The sequence below is a fragment of the Mastomys coucha genome, unplaced genomic scaffold (genome assembly GCF_008632895.1).
Source record: "Mastomys coucha isolate ucsf_1 unplaced genomic scaffold, UCSF_Mcou_1 pScaffold18, whole genome shotgun sequence".
Taxonomy (NCBI): Eukaryota; Metazoa; Chordata; class Mammalia; order Rodentia; family Muridae; genus Mastomys; species Mastomys coucha.
In genome coordinates this window covers 101,308,591-101,323,708 of record NW_022196900.1, presented here as the reverse complement: position 1 = coordinate 101,323,708, position 15,118 = coordinate 101,308,591, and the positions used below count along the sequence as shown (strand labels likewise).

At 41.2% G+C, this 15,118-nt stretch overlaps 1 protein-coding gene across 3 annotated transcripts; it reads left to right on the top strand.

Moving 5' to 3' along the window:
* Nucleotides 1–4,783: 4,783 nt before the first annotated feature.
* LOC116095663 (arylacetamide deacetylase-like 4) lies at nt 4,784–14,897 on the top strand. 3 transcript variants are annotated; one of them, XM_031376980.1, is made up of 4 exons: nt 4,784–4,994; nt 9,040–9,256; nt 10,901–10,964; nt 13,811–14,897. In XM_031376980.1, the coding sequence occupies exons 1-4, from the start codon at nt 4,827–4,829 to the stop codon at nt 14,583–14,585; spliced, it is 1,224 nt and encodes a 407-aa protein (XP_031232840.1). In that variant the 5' UTR covers nt 4,784–4,826; the 3' UTR covers nt 14,586–14,897. The 3 variants fall into 3 exon arrangements, with proteins under 3 accessions (XP_031232840.1, XP_031232841.1, XP_031232842.1); XM_031376981.1 differs by having other exon boundaries at nt 4,787–4,853; XM_031376982.1 differs by lacking the exon at nt 4,784–4,994 and adding an exon at nt 6,537–6,609.
* Nucleotides 14,898–15,118: the final 221 nt, after the last annotated feature.

Sequence of the window (15,118 nt, the reverse complement as noted above, 5' to 3'; positions counted from 1 at the left end):
TTGCTCCGTTTCCTGAGATCATCTGTTGTATAAGAGCTGTGACACTTCCTGGGAAAGAGAAAGCTCTCCTGAAGCTTCCACTATGAAAAGCTCCCTTGCACCCTGTTTGCCAGCAGGGGCTTTAGACTCTTTAGACTCTTCTATCCTAACTATTTTTAAATTTTTAAAATTTTACGTTTTCAATGTCCTGAATATCTTCCTATTCAATATCATACTGTTTCATTAATTTATCTTTGTTCTGGTTGGGATGGTCCAATTACTCCACCTTGACTATGAGCTCAAATATTCTGTCATTCTCCTTCATCCATTCTCTTGGTAAAACTTTCCACAGACTTTGATATTTTGATTTTTTCCCCATTTCTATCAATTTAGTTTGGTTATTCTTAAACACTTCTGTCTCCTTATTGAATTCCTATTATATATTATCTTCCTTTTAAAAATTTATCTACTTGTGTTCTTTTAGGGTTATTTCAAGAAGTTTTTTTTTTGAGTTCCATAAACAAACACATAATCCTTCTTTTAAGTTCTTCTCATGATTTCATATGTTACTTTCAAAGGAGCCTATTACTATGGAATTAGTGATTTTTGGATGACTTAAATTTCCTTGTTTTTTTTTCATCTTTGTGTTTTTGCATCAGATTTTGTGTATCTGTAGCTTGGTGGCTGAAATTATATACATATATATATGGGATAGAATATATATTTATATACTTATATTACTTATAATTTATAATATTTGAAATTATATATGAGACATAGTATATATTTACAAATTATACATAAATATGATACCCTTGTAGATAAATGTACATTTATCCCTAGTCAATTTGAGCAAGTGTATAACACTATGACTGAGGGGAGAGGGAAAGTAGCTGAATCCTCCCATGTATACTGTGCTCATTTGAATGGTATGCAGGACTGGAGCCTTTTAGTTACTCTATGCTCACTGGGTCAGTGATAAGGATGTAGCCTCTTGTTAACTCTGAATTGTCCCAGGGTGTTGTGCAAACTTGAACTTAGAACGTTTTATATAGGCTGAGTTATGTTGACACTTCACTAGCTACTTCAGGAAAAAGAGGCAGCTCTAACACTTCTGGGATAGGACCAAATTCATCAGAAAATAATGTCTACTGACTTTGAAATTCCTTATTTCACAGGGCACATCCAGGAATTGATTTAACTCATTTCACCACTAATGGTTCTTCAGAGTTAAGCTGGCTTAGTTTTCACCTTGGCTTGACTCTGGAGTGTTGGATGATATCTTTCTGTCTTCTCAGACACTGGTCTCTGAATGGTTCCATGATGATGTCAAAACACTCATTGAATTTTCTTGCCAACAGTGTTGAGAAATGACTCTCATATCAATAAGCTTCTTTTGGCTTCTATCTTGAGTTCTGTGCAGAATAATAGTATAACTGGTTACTCTTGTTACTGAATTCATAACCATGGTGAATGAGGAACACCTAGTCCTTACTTCTGCTGCAAAAGGCTCATTTTATCTTTTCTGAAAACAAAACACTCTGGTCATAGTGCAACTCATATCATCTCCAGCTTTTCTGAGAAACAAAGTTTTGGTAACCCTATGGGTCATTTCAGTGGAAATTTATAAGGAAGAAATGGATGTGAAGAAAGAAGCACAGAAGGAGAGGGTGAGTTCATGAGACACAATTTTTCCTGAGATTAAACTACTAACTGGTGTGCAGCAGGTTCCTCTCTACCAAGAGGCAGGCTCCTCTCTACCAAGAGGCAGGTTCCTCTCTACCAAGAGGCAGGTTCTGAGAACCAAGGTTAATGAGGACAGCTCTGGAGCTACATTGGCATGGAAAATATATTCTCTAAGGGAGTTATATTCCTCACATGTCATTGTCAGTGTTTGAAATGTCTCTTGTCCTTACTTAGCCAATTCTTTTTTAGTGTTCATAAGGAATGATTTGGGAAAACCATCACTATGCTCTGTCAGTGCCCGTAAGAGGTTTTACCTGTAGGTCCGTGTTTGTTACATGTACCTATAGCTGATACAAACCTCACTTCAAGTTATGAAATTGCTGATGCTCTTCTATGTAATCATAACTTTTCTGGGATCAGCTTTATCATCTGTGTATGGGGGATACATGAGACCTGTTGTTGTCCTGGATTTTCTGAGGTCCCTATAAATATTGGGGCTTGAAAGACACTAGAGGGAGGATCACCATTACTGAGAGAATTTATTTTGCAAAGATTCTTCTGGATTAATCTTTTTGATTTTATGTCTACTTTACACACCCATATGTACATACAAATCCATTATACTACACTTGATCTTAGCCAAATGCCAGAAAGTAATACAAATGCATTATAGACAAATAAAAAACTTAAAATGAGTTAATATTTAATACACATGAGACTATGATAGCATATGCATCATAGCAAAAAGGTAGAGGCAACATAGATGTCCATCCATGGATAAATCAACAAAGAAAATGTGATGCCTGGGATGTAGTTCAGTGGTAGAGCTTTTGCCTCATTTGTTCAAGGCCCTAGTACCCACAGAAGTAAAAAAAATCAGTAAAGTATATATATATATACATATATATATATATATATATGTATATATATATTGTGTGTGTGTATATATATGTATGTATACACGTCTTACATTAAAAAAAGTCTTGTTGTCTGATAAAGTATTGATAAATTTGAGGACAATATGCTAAGTAGACCAAGGTGGTTACAAAAAGCCAAACATCACATAATCCCATCTATGGAGGTATCTAAGGTAGCCCGACTCTTACAGAGTAGAATTGTAGTTGTTTGAGAAGGGGGTGAGTCCAAGGATTGAAGTTTATTGTTGTAAGATATCTATTGTATGTGACATATTCAGTTAACTCTGCTGTGCTATACACTTAGAAATGGTTCTGACAGTAAATTTTATGTTATGTGCTTAATTTTTTATTGAATTACTTTATTTATATTGTATCTATGTGTATGTACAGGCATACACATGTAATGGTTTATGTGTGTGTGTGTGTGTGTGTGTGTGTGTGAGAGAGAGAGAGAGAGAGAGAGAGAGAGAGAGAGAGAGAGAGAGAGAGAGAGAGAGAGAAAGTCAGATGACAACATGTGTTAGTAGGGTATTCTCCCTCTATCATCTAGGTCCTGGGGATTGAACTCTGATCATTATGCTTGGTGGCAAGTGTTTTGACCTACTGTGTCAGCCCTTTCATATGCTTTTAAATTGCAATTAAACAAACACAAGGAAACAATAGTCTATGTGCTTTTCCTATCAAAATTTTCCTGGCCTTAGAATATGTAGCCTGTACAAAACTCTGTCCATTGGATCCTATACTGTTGCTCAAGTGTCGGTATCCCTAGGACCTACAGCCATACATGGTCTTGGCCTGGAAACAAGTGACTTCCTGAGATCCTCTATCTCATACACTCAGAGAGAAAAGAGCCTGTCCAAGGCCAAATAGTCAGAAGTGAGAAAAGACTGGGCTCTGGTGGTAGTTAAGCAAGTAGTCACAAATGGGATGACTTCATATTTCTTAACTGAACTGGTGCAGAAGGGGATCATGCCTCCTGGTACTCAGTGAAGGGTCAGGCCACAGGGGTCTATACTCATGTAAGACCTCTCCCTTTGTGCCCTGGCAGATGGATGCTGCAAAAGCTCATATCCAGTTCTTCTTTGGAATCCTGACAGGAGAGAAGTCCTAAGGGCCAGCATAATGAATGGAAATATGCAACTTTGGGGGTGGGGTGGGAGATAAGGGAACCCTCTAGAAAGTAACAGAGCCCTGGGAGGTGAGAGACTCTCAGGACATGAAAGGAGGGACCTTAGATGAAGTGCCTAACAGTGGGGAGAGGGAATTTATAAAGTCCATCTCCAGTAGAAAGATGGGACATCAAATAGAGGGATGGGGTTTCCATCCCACTGTCAAAAGCTCTGACTGAGAATTGTAACTGTCTAAAAGAACTGCAGGGACAAATATAGAGAAGAGATTGCAGGAAAGTAGATCCAGTGACCATCCATCTAACTAGGGATCCATTTCAAGGGGAAGTTCCAAGACCTGGCACTGAGAGGTCCAACAAGCACTGACTGAGACAGATGCAGATATTCACACCCAACCATTGGAATGAAGTCAGGACTCCATAGTTGAATTAGGGAAAGCCTGGAAGAAGTTGAGGAAGAAGGTGACCCCATAGGAAAACCAACAGTCTCAACTAATATGGACGCCTGAGATCTCTCAGACACAGAGCCACCAACCAGGCCCTATACAAGCTAGTCTGAGGCCCCCAACACATATACAGCTGAGGCCTGCCAGGTCTGGCCTCAGTGGGAGAAGACATGCTTAATCCTAGAGAGACTTGAGGTCCCAGGGAGAGGGGATGCTTGGCCATGGTGAAGGAGCATCCTCCTGGAGACAGGGAGGAGGAGGAATGGGATGACCGAATAGGGGGGGTGGACAGGGAGGGAATAATGACTGAATTGTAAAAAATAAAAGTAGTAGTAGCAATCATTATCATCATCATCATCATCATCATCATCATCATCATCATCATCATCATCATCATCATCCCCCCCAAAAAAAAGCAAACAAAATCCCCAAACTTTGGTCATCTATGTTGGCTTTCCAAATCCATTTGTTCCTTGGGGAGCAGGTTTCTCTGGCTCCTGTTGATTTGTGTGGCTATTTCAGAGACTAGGTCAGGCCACTGAGTCAGTTGCCATCTGAAAGAAGCGAGTGGAGGTGGTAGGCCATAAAACTGGCTCAGTTGTTCTCAAGGAATATCTTTGGGGCAGCAACTTCTCAGGACCTCAGACAGCAGTTTCTCAGAGACTCAGTACGATGGCTGTCCTGTGGCTGGTGCTGCTAGTGAGTCTGTCTACCTTTAATCTGGGAGTCTTCATATGGGCTGTCATTCAGCACTTCCTCACTGTGGAGATTCCCTCTGCCTTGCAACATCCTGTCAAGTTCAGATTTCTGCATTGTGTAATGCTGTACATAATTACTCTGGTGAGTCTCCTTTTGGGGGCATTATGGTTTTCAGCGTTCATCTGTGTAGTTTTCTCCTCCTTTATTCTCCCCTAACTATATTCCCCACAGGTCTGAGTGACCACATTTTTGTATTTTAGAAACATGGAAACATTGTGTTTGTTTCTATCTATCCCTCCTTCCCTCTCTCTTTCTTCCCTCCCTGCCTTTTTTCCTGTCTTTGTTCTTACATTTTTTTAGACAGCATACTGTGGAATTCAGGCTGGCCTTGAATTCACTATGTATCCAGAAATGACCTGAGGCTCCTGGTTGTTCCACTGCTACCTTCCTAGTGCTGGGATTAAAACTGTTACCTCCCAAGTGCTATGGTTAGAGATGTGCAATATTACGCTCGGTTTGTGTGGTTCTGAGGATTTGTGTTTTTCTGCGAACTTGTGAACATATGGAAACCACTGACTATTTCTCAGCAGGAGCCCTTTACAGATCAAATCTATGTGATGATGCATGTACCCAGGTTTTTAGCATGGCTGCCTTGGGTGGCTGGACTCTGAACTTACCTTTGTTGAGGACTGGGGATAGGAACCAAAGCCTATCCTCAGGTACAGTAAGTTTGGAAAGAAAGTGTAGCTTTGTGTGAGAAGTAAACTGTTTGAAGAATGTAATGTCTCAACCTTGGCTGAAGACCTGTAGTGGCCACAGTTCATAAGTAGTCTTCACTTGGCAGCTACGGCGGGGAAGAGAGGGGTAAAAAGAAGCTGCAGCCAAGCTGTCTGCTAAGCATTCCAGTTCTGCTTACACTGGCTGCAAGAACCTTTTGCTTAACCTTTATTCATGTCAGAGTCTCCATCTTCAAGGCAGGCAACATTCTCTGTCTCGTGGAGTTAGTATACATGTTACATAGCATATGATAAAGAATAATAGGTTTCATATGTGACTTTAAAAAGTATTGTGTCCCTGTGTTGTTGGACTTTTATCCATAATGGACCATACCTAGTGGAGTGAGAAAGTCTTGTTCAATACAATAATTGAAAGCTTCTGGCCTCAACCCTTCATTTATTTTTATCTGCAAGTGCTTTCCTAGAGGTCAAGCTGTTTCAAGCCCATGGACTGTGTAGAATTACAGGATAGTTTAGAGCCCTAGAATGGCAAACAAGGGCCTCAAATACTCACATTTACTGAGAACCTCACACTCTTTCAACCTATAGTTTCTTTTCTACAGCTTAACACCTAGTTCACAGTTGTCAGAAATGTGAATTTCATCTAAAAAGAAGAAAGCCCACACAAAGCAATTTAATTCTAGGATATATCTAATGGCCTTTTAGAATGTGAATCCTAGTTTAACACCATATGCTCTTCAACATTCCAAAACAAATATTTGTTATTCTAGAGGTGGGGGCTGAAAGAGGGAGAAGTTGTAATCTTTGCTATCAGACACCTCATTGGGTGGTATTGGAGGTCATATTTTGAATATGATAGTGAAGTCTTAGGCAATTTCTCAGGCAGTTGGGCAAGTATAGTGAAGGTATGTAAGGAATACACAGCTATCAGTATAGAGGGTAACAGTTTGGGCCCATCTACTTGAGAGCAAGTAAGAAAGGTTGCCAATGGAGAAGGAGGGAAGCTGCTTGGAAAAGAGGTATAGTCAATCTTTTCTTGAGGGAGCTAGGGATGTAACAAACTTGTGCTATTAGTGGGTGTCTTAAAATTTGAGGAGGTTGAGAGCTGAGGTGTCAAAGGTCTAGCTTGGCTCAGCAGACCTTGCACTCTTGATGGGAGGCAGGTGATCTACACCTTGTAGGCTAAGAACTTTCTCTCTCCTAAAACTCAAACAGGAAAACTATCATTGAAGCCCTCTTTGGGGAGTTCTTTCATAGAGTAATAGGTCACCCCACTGAACTCTGAACTAAAAATAAATTCATTTATCCTAAATCTGGGGCCTGCTCTGCTGGGTCTCATCAGTAAGACCTTCTCTGAGGGCAGTTCCACCTGATTCCTCACCTAGATATCACTTGCCATTCTGCAAATGGTGGAGGCTTAACCTCCACAATAATGATGTATAGTGTTTTTCAGTTAGCTAGTGATTGCCCCAGACTTTAGTTTATGTCTGCTTTGCTCCAGACCAGATACAAGCTCTTTCTAGTTTCTTAACCAAGAACTCACCTCCTGGGAGCCTCCTCCAGAGGAATTATCTCACTGCATGTATCATGGACTTTATCTATAAACAGAGTTATCAATAGTCACCACTTAAAAGACATGTTGTTGTTGTTATTTTATTTACAATCCAGCCATTGTTCCTGCTTCCACATTTCCCCATCCCATTCATCCTCTTCCTGTCTCCAAGAGGATCCCTCCTCAACCAAGCCTCCCCCATCCTTGGGGCCTCAAGTCTCTCAAGGATTAGGCACATTTTCTCCCACTGAGACCAGAGCAGACAGTCCTCTGCTATATATGTGTTGGGGGTGAAGAGTCTCAGACCAGCTTGTGTATGCTGCCTAGTTTGTGGCTCAGTGTCTGGGAGCTCTCAGGGGTCTGGTTTAGTTGAGATTTCTGGTCTTTCTATGGGGTAGCCCTCCTTTTCAGCTCCAACCATCCCTCCCCTAATTCAACCATAGGGGTCCCTAACTTCAGTCTAGTGGTTTGGTGTAAGTATCTGTGTCTGTCTCAGTAAGCTGCTGGTTGGACCTCTCAGAGAACAGCCATGCTAGGCTCCTCACTGTAAGAACACTATAGCGTCACTAATAGTGTCAGGCCCTGATGACTCAACCCCCATGAGATGTTTTATTTTTGACATTATAATTATATAATTTCCCCTGGTGATCCAATGACTTGTCTTTTTAAAAATGTGAGAAGGCTTAGTACACAAGGTGAGACTACTCCTGAGTAGGTAGCTGAGCAAGCAAGGGGGACAAGCCAGTGAATTGCTTCCAAGATCCTGTCTTGAGTTCCTGGCTTGGTTTTTCTTCACGATGAACTGTAACATGTAAGCCAAATAAATCCGTTTCTCTCCCAAGCTGGTTGTGGCCAGGTTGCTTATCACAGCCACAAAATAAGACAATATGTTTATTGGCCATTTGTACTTTGTCTTGTGTGATCTATTCATTTTACTGTTTGGATGATTTACTTTCTTGATGTATATGACATGATATACATGTATATACGTGATACACATACACACAGAGAGAGGGGGGAGTGAAAGAGAATAGATATTTAATTCTCCTCTTTGAGGCATCACCAGCAAAATTTTTTCCTTTCTACAGTTTGAGTCTTCAAGCAATTAAAACTGTTTCCTTTGTGTATGAAAGCCTTTTAATTTCATTTGTCAGTATTTGCCCTTCTTTCCAAATATATTGGAATCTTGTGCAAGAAGTCTTTACCTATACCTATATCTTAAAGTTTTTCTCCCACTGTTTTTTCTAGCATTTTTAGAATTTTAGGTCTTATAGTACAGTGTTTGATTCTTCTGGAGTTGTTTTTATAGAGGATGAAACAGGGATCTAGGACAATTCATCAACATGGAGATACTTAGTTTTACCAGAGCCATTTGTTAAAACGGCTTTCTTTTCTCCTTTTAGTCACCCTTGTTGAAACTTAGATGGCTGTGATTATGTGAAGGAATATTTGGGTCTTCCACTCTATGCCACTTATCTATATATCTGTCTTGTGAAAAAGCCACATTAATGCAATGACATAGGTTTTGGTTGAGACAATAAAATTAGGACCACATCATTATCTAATCTGGATGTTTGGGGTAGAAGCTCTGAAAATCCCCTTTCTTTCTAAGCAGAATCCACAGCCAATTCTAGATACAAGTCCATCATGTATGCAGGAGTCAAAAAAGAAACAGTCAAGACATTTTAGCAATTCTAAGTGACTGCATCTACATGCATACCTTATAGTCTCCTCTTCTTCCTCCTCCTCTCTTCCCTCTCCACCACCTTCTCCTTCCCATATCCTTTTCTTTTTCCTTTTCCATCATCATCATCATCATCACCACCACTACCACCACCACCACCATCCCCCTCCTCATCATCATCATCATTCCTCCTTCTTCTTTTAACTCCTACAGGGAAATATATTAGAGAAGATGAGAATTTGCTCCATGCTCAGATTTATTCAGTTTTTCCATGATTTAATGGTCATAAAGAAGAACCATAACTTGGTGGTAACCAACATGCATTTTGGGACAATTCCTGTGAGACTGTTCCAGCCTAAGGCAGTGTCTTCAGAACTCCGGCGAGGCATTATTTTCTACCATGGAGGAGGAGCCATATGTGGCAGCCTGGGTGAGTAGTTTCTGTGCTGGGTGGAAGAGAAATCTCTTCATGACAGGCAGTCTTTCATACATTCTTACAAGGACCTCTTTGGGAGGAATCAAAGCAAATAGAAGTTGGAGCTTTCAAGGAATCAATTGACAGCTTGGAAATCATATCACTCAATGGGATTGAAGCCTCCAATGTTTCCTGTATAATTTGTCAGTCTAGGTTTGGGTGGCATTGCCCACCAGGGTTCTCCCAGCACTGACTGTGACATCTCCCTTTCCTTCCCACTCATAGCACTGGCCATTTCTATCTGTTCCATAATGACTTCAAGTCTGTATGCTTCCCTCAGCTTAGATAGACCACTGTGCTAAAACCCCATTCTTGATCATTCCATCACCTCCATAGCCAAAAATTGTTTCCTTGCAACAATTGTTATCCTTTACTTTCATCATCTTTCCCGACAAGAATGGCCCAGTATTTGTCATTGGTACATGTTTACTTACATTAAGTACCTGAGCACATTTTCCACCTATCCACTTGTGTCTCCCCTTACCCTTGCTGTGCTGCAGCCTGTGAACTTCTCAATACAACAAAAATCCTGGGCTGCACACTTGTTTTTCTGTGCTTGTTGTTTGTACAGACTCAAAAGATATCACTTTTGGGATGAGGGTTACTTACAATCTTCTGGTGATTGAGGTAGCTATAGAAGTCCTGAAGATGTTATCAAGATGCCTTCTATAATTCATAAGTTACCTATAAGTCTACCTTGTCTGTGGTACCCACCCTTCTCCTAGGGATCCTTTGTTCTTGTTCTTTCTTCACTGTCATCAGCCGGAGACCCTCTTCCCTGAGATGCAATCCTCTATTGTAGGATAGTGCTATTTCCCCATCTTAAGCAGAAATGACTCAGGAGGTATTTAGTAAACATCTACTTAGCCCCATACCCTTTCCAGAAATAGAGGACATACTAGAACACACGCGCGCACGCATGCACGCGCGCGCGCACGCACACACACACACACACACACACACACACACACACACACACACACACACACACACACACACGGGGAAAGAGAGAGAGAGCCCATAAATTTAGGGGTCTGCATGTCAAAGGAGGAGGATAGAACATGCAGGAGCACACAAATGAGGAGGTGGTTTCAAATGTGGGTAACACAGGGGTGGAACAAAGTGTTATTCAGTGTTTCTGATCAGTCTCTCAAACAAAGTGCCAAATTGGACCAAGATGAGCTTTATGCTAATCTTAATGGCCTGTCTACTACTATAAACATCTGATCATCAATTATCTCCTTATGAATGCAAACTTACAAGCATATTAACAATTCAGGCCTGGATCAGCAAACACACCATCATAGCAATGTCCATTTCAGATCCAATCATTCAAAAGTCCCTAGTTTATCCACACTGTTTAAAATTCAATGCTATAGAAAGTAAACCATAACTTCCAAATCTTGATATTCAGGAATTTGGGAATGATGTCTAGTCTTGCCCAGGCAGAGCTGGCCAAGGTTACCTCAGAAAAATAAAGAATAGCAACATACAGATGACATTATTACCATGCCCACCAGGACAGCTGCCATTTCTGGGACTGTAGTGGGAAATGTTGGGTTCTTGTCATATTGCTTAACATCTGGGTTCCTCTTACAGACAGTTACCACAATCTGTGCAGTTTCTTGGCCCAGCAGACGGATTCAGTGGTGCTATCAGTGGGGTGAGTGGCCTGAGACAATTGGTGGTTTATCTGTGTGAGGGTGAACTTTGGGGTACAGATTTGGGTGACTCTAGACCACAGAAAAGGGTCCTGACCTCAGACAGTCTCTTGTTCATGTTTCCTTGAACATATCCACCCCACTTTCAAAACAGTAGAAATCTTGAAATATACACACTCCTAGGAAGTACATTGGTATACTGTAATAGATGGAATATAAAACTACAGAGTAATGGGATCCATGGAACAATATAGAGCCACACTGTAGAGAACCAGGAAGAGCATATCAGGATGGAAAGGAACCCAGGTAGTGTTTTAAAGTCAGAAATAATACTTTATGTCTTCTTTGTGAAGTTAAACTCATTAAAGTCAAAAGAATACTTTCTCAGACACACAGAGACTGACAGGAGTTGGAAATACAGAAAAGAATAGCTGACTGATAATTGAATTCAAGTTATCTCTTCACTTGGTTGGGTTATGTTGCCTTTGGGAACAGTGGTGCAATTAGAATTGGCAAATGGTCAGGGTAAATTGAAGTCATGACTATTTCTAGCCGATGATTCTGATATTTGTTGCAACAATAAAATACCCAACTGTGTAGAAACCACTTTGAAGAATGTAGAGCATAACTTAAGACCCAACTCTGGTCTTTTGACAATAAATGCCTCTTTGAAAGGATGGAAGACAGAGGTGAATATTTATCATTGTTTGAGAACAAATACAGTTTATAGAACTAAGTGAGAAAATTTGAAAATGACATTGCTAGATTCTGCTACTTCAATTATACCCTCATACTCTGACATCTCTCAGAATGGGTACAAACTGAAGACGGGTGGCTAGAGCAATTCACTTAGACTCTTTGTTCCTCTTGGATGGCATAAGGACATCTAGTAATACCTTTTAAGACTCCAGAGACCTTCTCTTATCTGAACCTTCCATAGTATCTGAACTTCTAATATGGGAACCCACATCTCTGAGATTCCCTGAGTGGAACTGCAGAGGAGTGTGTAAGCAGCTGATCTGAAATCTTGAAGGTAATTCCTCAGTGTGGAATTCCAGATAGAGTTCTGATTTATGGGCCACAGAAGCTGTACTAGAATGGCAAGTGGAGATGCTCGGCTAGAGAAGAGGCTTGGGACTGCCAGAGGGCTGCTGTGAGATATGCTGCTGTAACTAGCAGTTATCTATCCTCAGCCTTCCCTTTTACCCACTCCTCCATCCATCCTTAGCCCCCTCTTAGCCACTCTTCACTGTCCCTCCTCCTAATTCCCCTTCCTCATTTTTCCTCCTCTTCCTCACCTTCCTTTCCTGGAAAAACAACCCTTGACTTTAAAGGAAGTCTCTGAAACTCTGTTGATAGAGAGTCGTGACATCCATCATCCCTGGAGTTCTTTCCTTCCACCAGGATGGAAATTGGGGGTAGGTGTGCAACTCTTCCAACTGGTCATTTATGGGTTCATAGCCCTTAGCTTCTGAAGTAACTGGTGGCAGCAGAGGATTAGGAGCCACAACAGGCACCATCTCTGAATTCATTACCCTTAAGCTTGCTTCTGTTAATGGGACCTTTAACCCAATGGTGTTTAGTGTTACAGCTCTTGTGTATATTGTGAAATCACCTCTGCTCCCAGGCCTTGACAACACTCATGTTTTAGTTCCTAGTCTAGGGTGTCTAAAGCCCCTTACCCCTTAAGATAGTAGTTCCTGCTTCTGTTTTTCTAGTTGCCTGCATTGTGGCAACTGCTGCCTGTCTTCTTTTTTTATTGTTGTCTTCTAGAATTACTAGTGTTGCTGATGTGTCTTTGTTTCTGTTATCTGTTGCCATTCTTAAAGCTTCACTTTTTGGTACTTCAAGACTACTGTGCAGTTTCTGTGTCATTAAGGCTTCTAGTTTCTTCCGAGAGCTAGCAATTTCCACTGCCAAGGTGCCCACTGTTCTTTGTGCCTCTGCCATCATTGCGCTACATGTTGTCATGACATGCTCTCTCACCTCTGAACCTCCAGTTCTTCCAGTACTGTTGTCAGCACTGCCATCAGTTCTTTCTTCCTGTGTGTGGCTCATTGCATTCATGATAATAGTGTCATTGTTCCTCTTAGGCTGTTTCAACATTACCTCTTCTAGGACACCAGGGTCTTGGTCAGAAGGTCATAGGGGAAGCATGGTGACAGCTGTTTAAAGTAGTGGCTGGGTTGCTTGCAACTGCAGGATCTACAGTGCCTTAGCAGCTGGTGGCTGGAGTTGTAGTGTAGCTTGTTGCTTCCTCAAGGTATGTGTGTTCTTCAAAGTGACCAGTGCTAGCATAAGGATAGCCCAGAGGAGTGTGTGAGTAATAGTCATTTTCTTAAATCAGCCAGGGCATGGGAGGAGAGTCTAAGAACTTTCAACTAGGGAGTCTAATTATCCCATCCCCGAACACTTGCATTTATTTCCAGGAAAGTAAACATTAGAAGGTTCACTTACATTAAGACATCATGCTATTTGTTATTAGTATAACATCGATGTAAAATTTAAAGAACACTGATTTGGGCAATTCTCAGTGGATGCTTGATACATCAGGGAGAGCCAAAACCCTTAACCTGTCCCAGGGGAACCAGCAGAGTTCTAGTCGCCATTTCTGGATCTTTGCTTGTTGTTCTGTTTCCTCAAGGCAACAGCTTTGAGCCTGCCTGAAACTTTGTGGGATTTACTCATCTATGGGAATCATAATGTGGGTTGGAATGGAAAACCTGTCCTCCCTGACTTTGACAGGTTACTCATATCCACATAGGGAAATGAGGATAGCTCTTTCCTTGATGGGGTCATTCTGACCCATGTGTATATTACTGTCTTGAGGTTGTTTCTTTCCTCTTAGGTACCGAAAACTTCCTGACCATCATCACCCTTGTATTTCTAAGGATTGCCTAAATGCCTCTCTTCACTTCATGAAGAATCTAATGACCTATGGGGTAGATCCCTCCCGGGTTGTAGCCTGTGGAGAAAGTGTTGGAGGTGGAGCCGTGGCCATTGTCACCCAGGCATTGCTCAGCTTCCCAAGTCTCCCTCACATCTGTGCTCAGGTGCTCATTACTCCAGCCATGCAGGTGATCAATTTCCGTTTACCATCACATCAGCAAAACCAAAATGTCCCATTCCTCACCAAAGACATCCTCATGACAGCTGTGTGTAAATACCTGGACATTGACTTTTCTTGGAAAGACGCACTCTTTAATGGTACTTATTTGCCTCCAGATACCTGGAAGAAGTATAGGAAATGGCTCAGCTCTGATAACATCCCTAGAAGGTTCAAGAGGAAAAGCCTCCTGCCTGAGTTTTCAGGACCTTTCAATGAGGCTGCCTATCTGGAAATGAAACATGTTTCAGATGCAGAGATTTCACCTCTCTTAGTAGATGACAAGATCATTGCTCAGCTTCCTGAAGCATTTCTAGTGACCTGTGAAAATGACCCCTTGCGTGATGATGCCTTGCTCTACAAGAAGCGCTTGGAAGACCAAGGGGTCCCTGTAACCTGGTACCACGTGGAGGATGGCTTTCATGGATGCATCATCCTGTTTGATAAGCAGCTATTCTCTTTTCCATGCTCCACGAAAATTGCAAATGTTGTTGCCAATTACATAAAAGGCATATGACTGTCACCTTTGCTTTGAGTGTGGAACAAGATAATAACAACCTCTTCTGGGTTTTTTTTCCTAGTTTGGTTTTCTTGAGTAAGGAGATGCTGAAGCAATGTATGATCCAAGAAGGAAGCAAGAAATGTGAGCTTTTTATTCAAGAAAGACTGGACTGTGTATTTCTTTCCCGAACCAACAAAATCCAGAGTAACAACACTTTCTACTGTTTCGTTCACTTGAAATAAATGTCAAAGTGGAAAAATGTCTGTTAAAATTTCTGAAAGACTTCTCTAAGAGGTTGTGTAGAATAAATTCCATCATCTAGTCACACAATTACTGGTTAACCTGTACCTATGATGACATGGAGCTTATAAATAGTAAGGTCCCATTCATAACTCCTCCTTTTTTTTTGGAGATGTTGAGAGCTGTGGCTTGAGGAGTCATATTCTCTTCTCCCTCAGCTCTCATTCCCATTTCCACTAACAGCACCTCAATCTGTCTCTTCCTTGAGCTTCTTCCCAGTCTATTCTTATAGGAGCATCTCTTTGTTC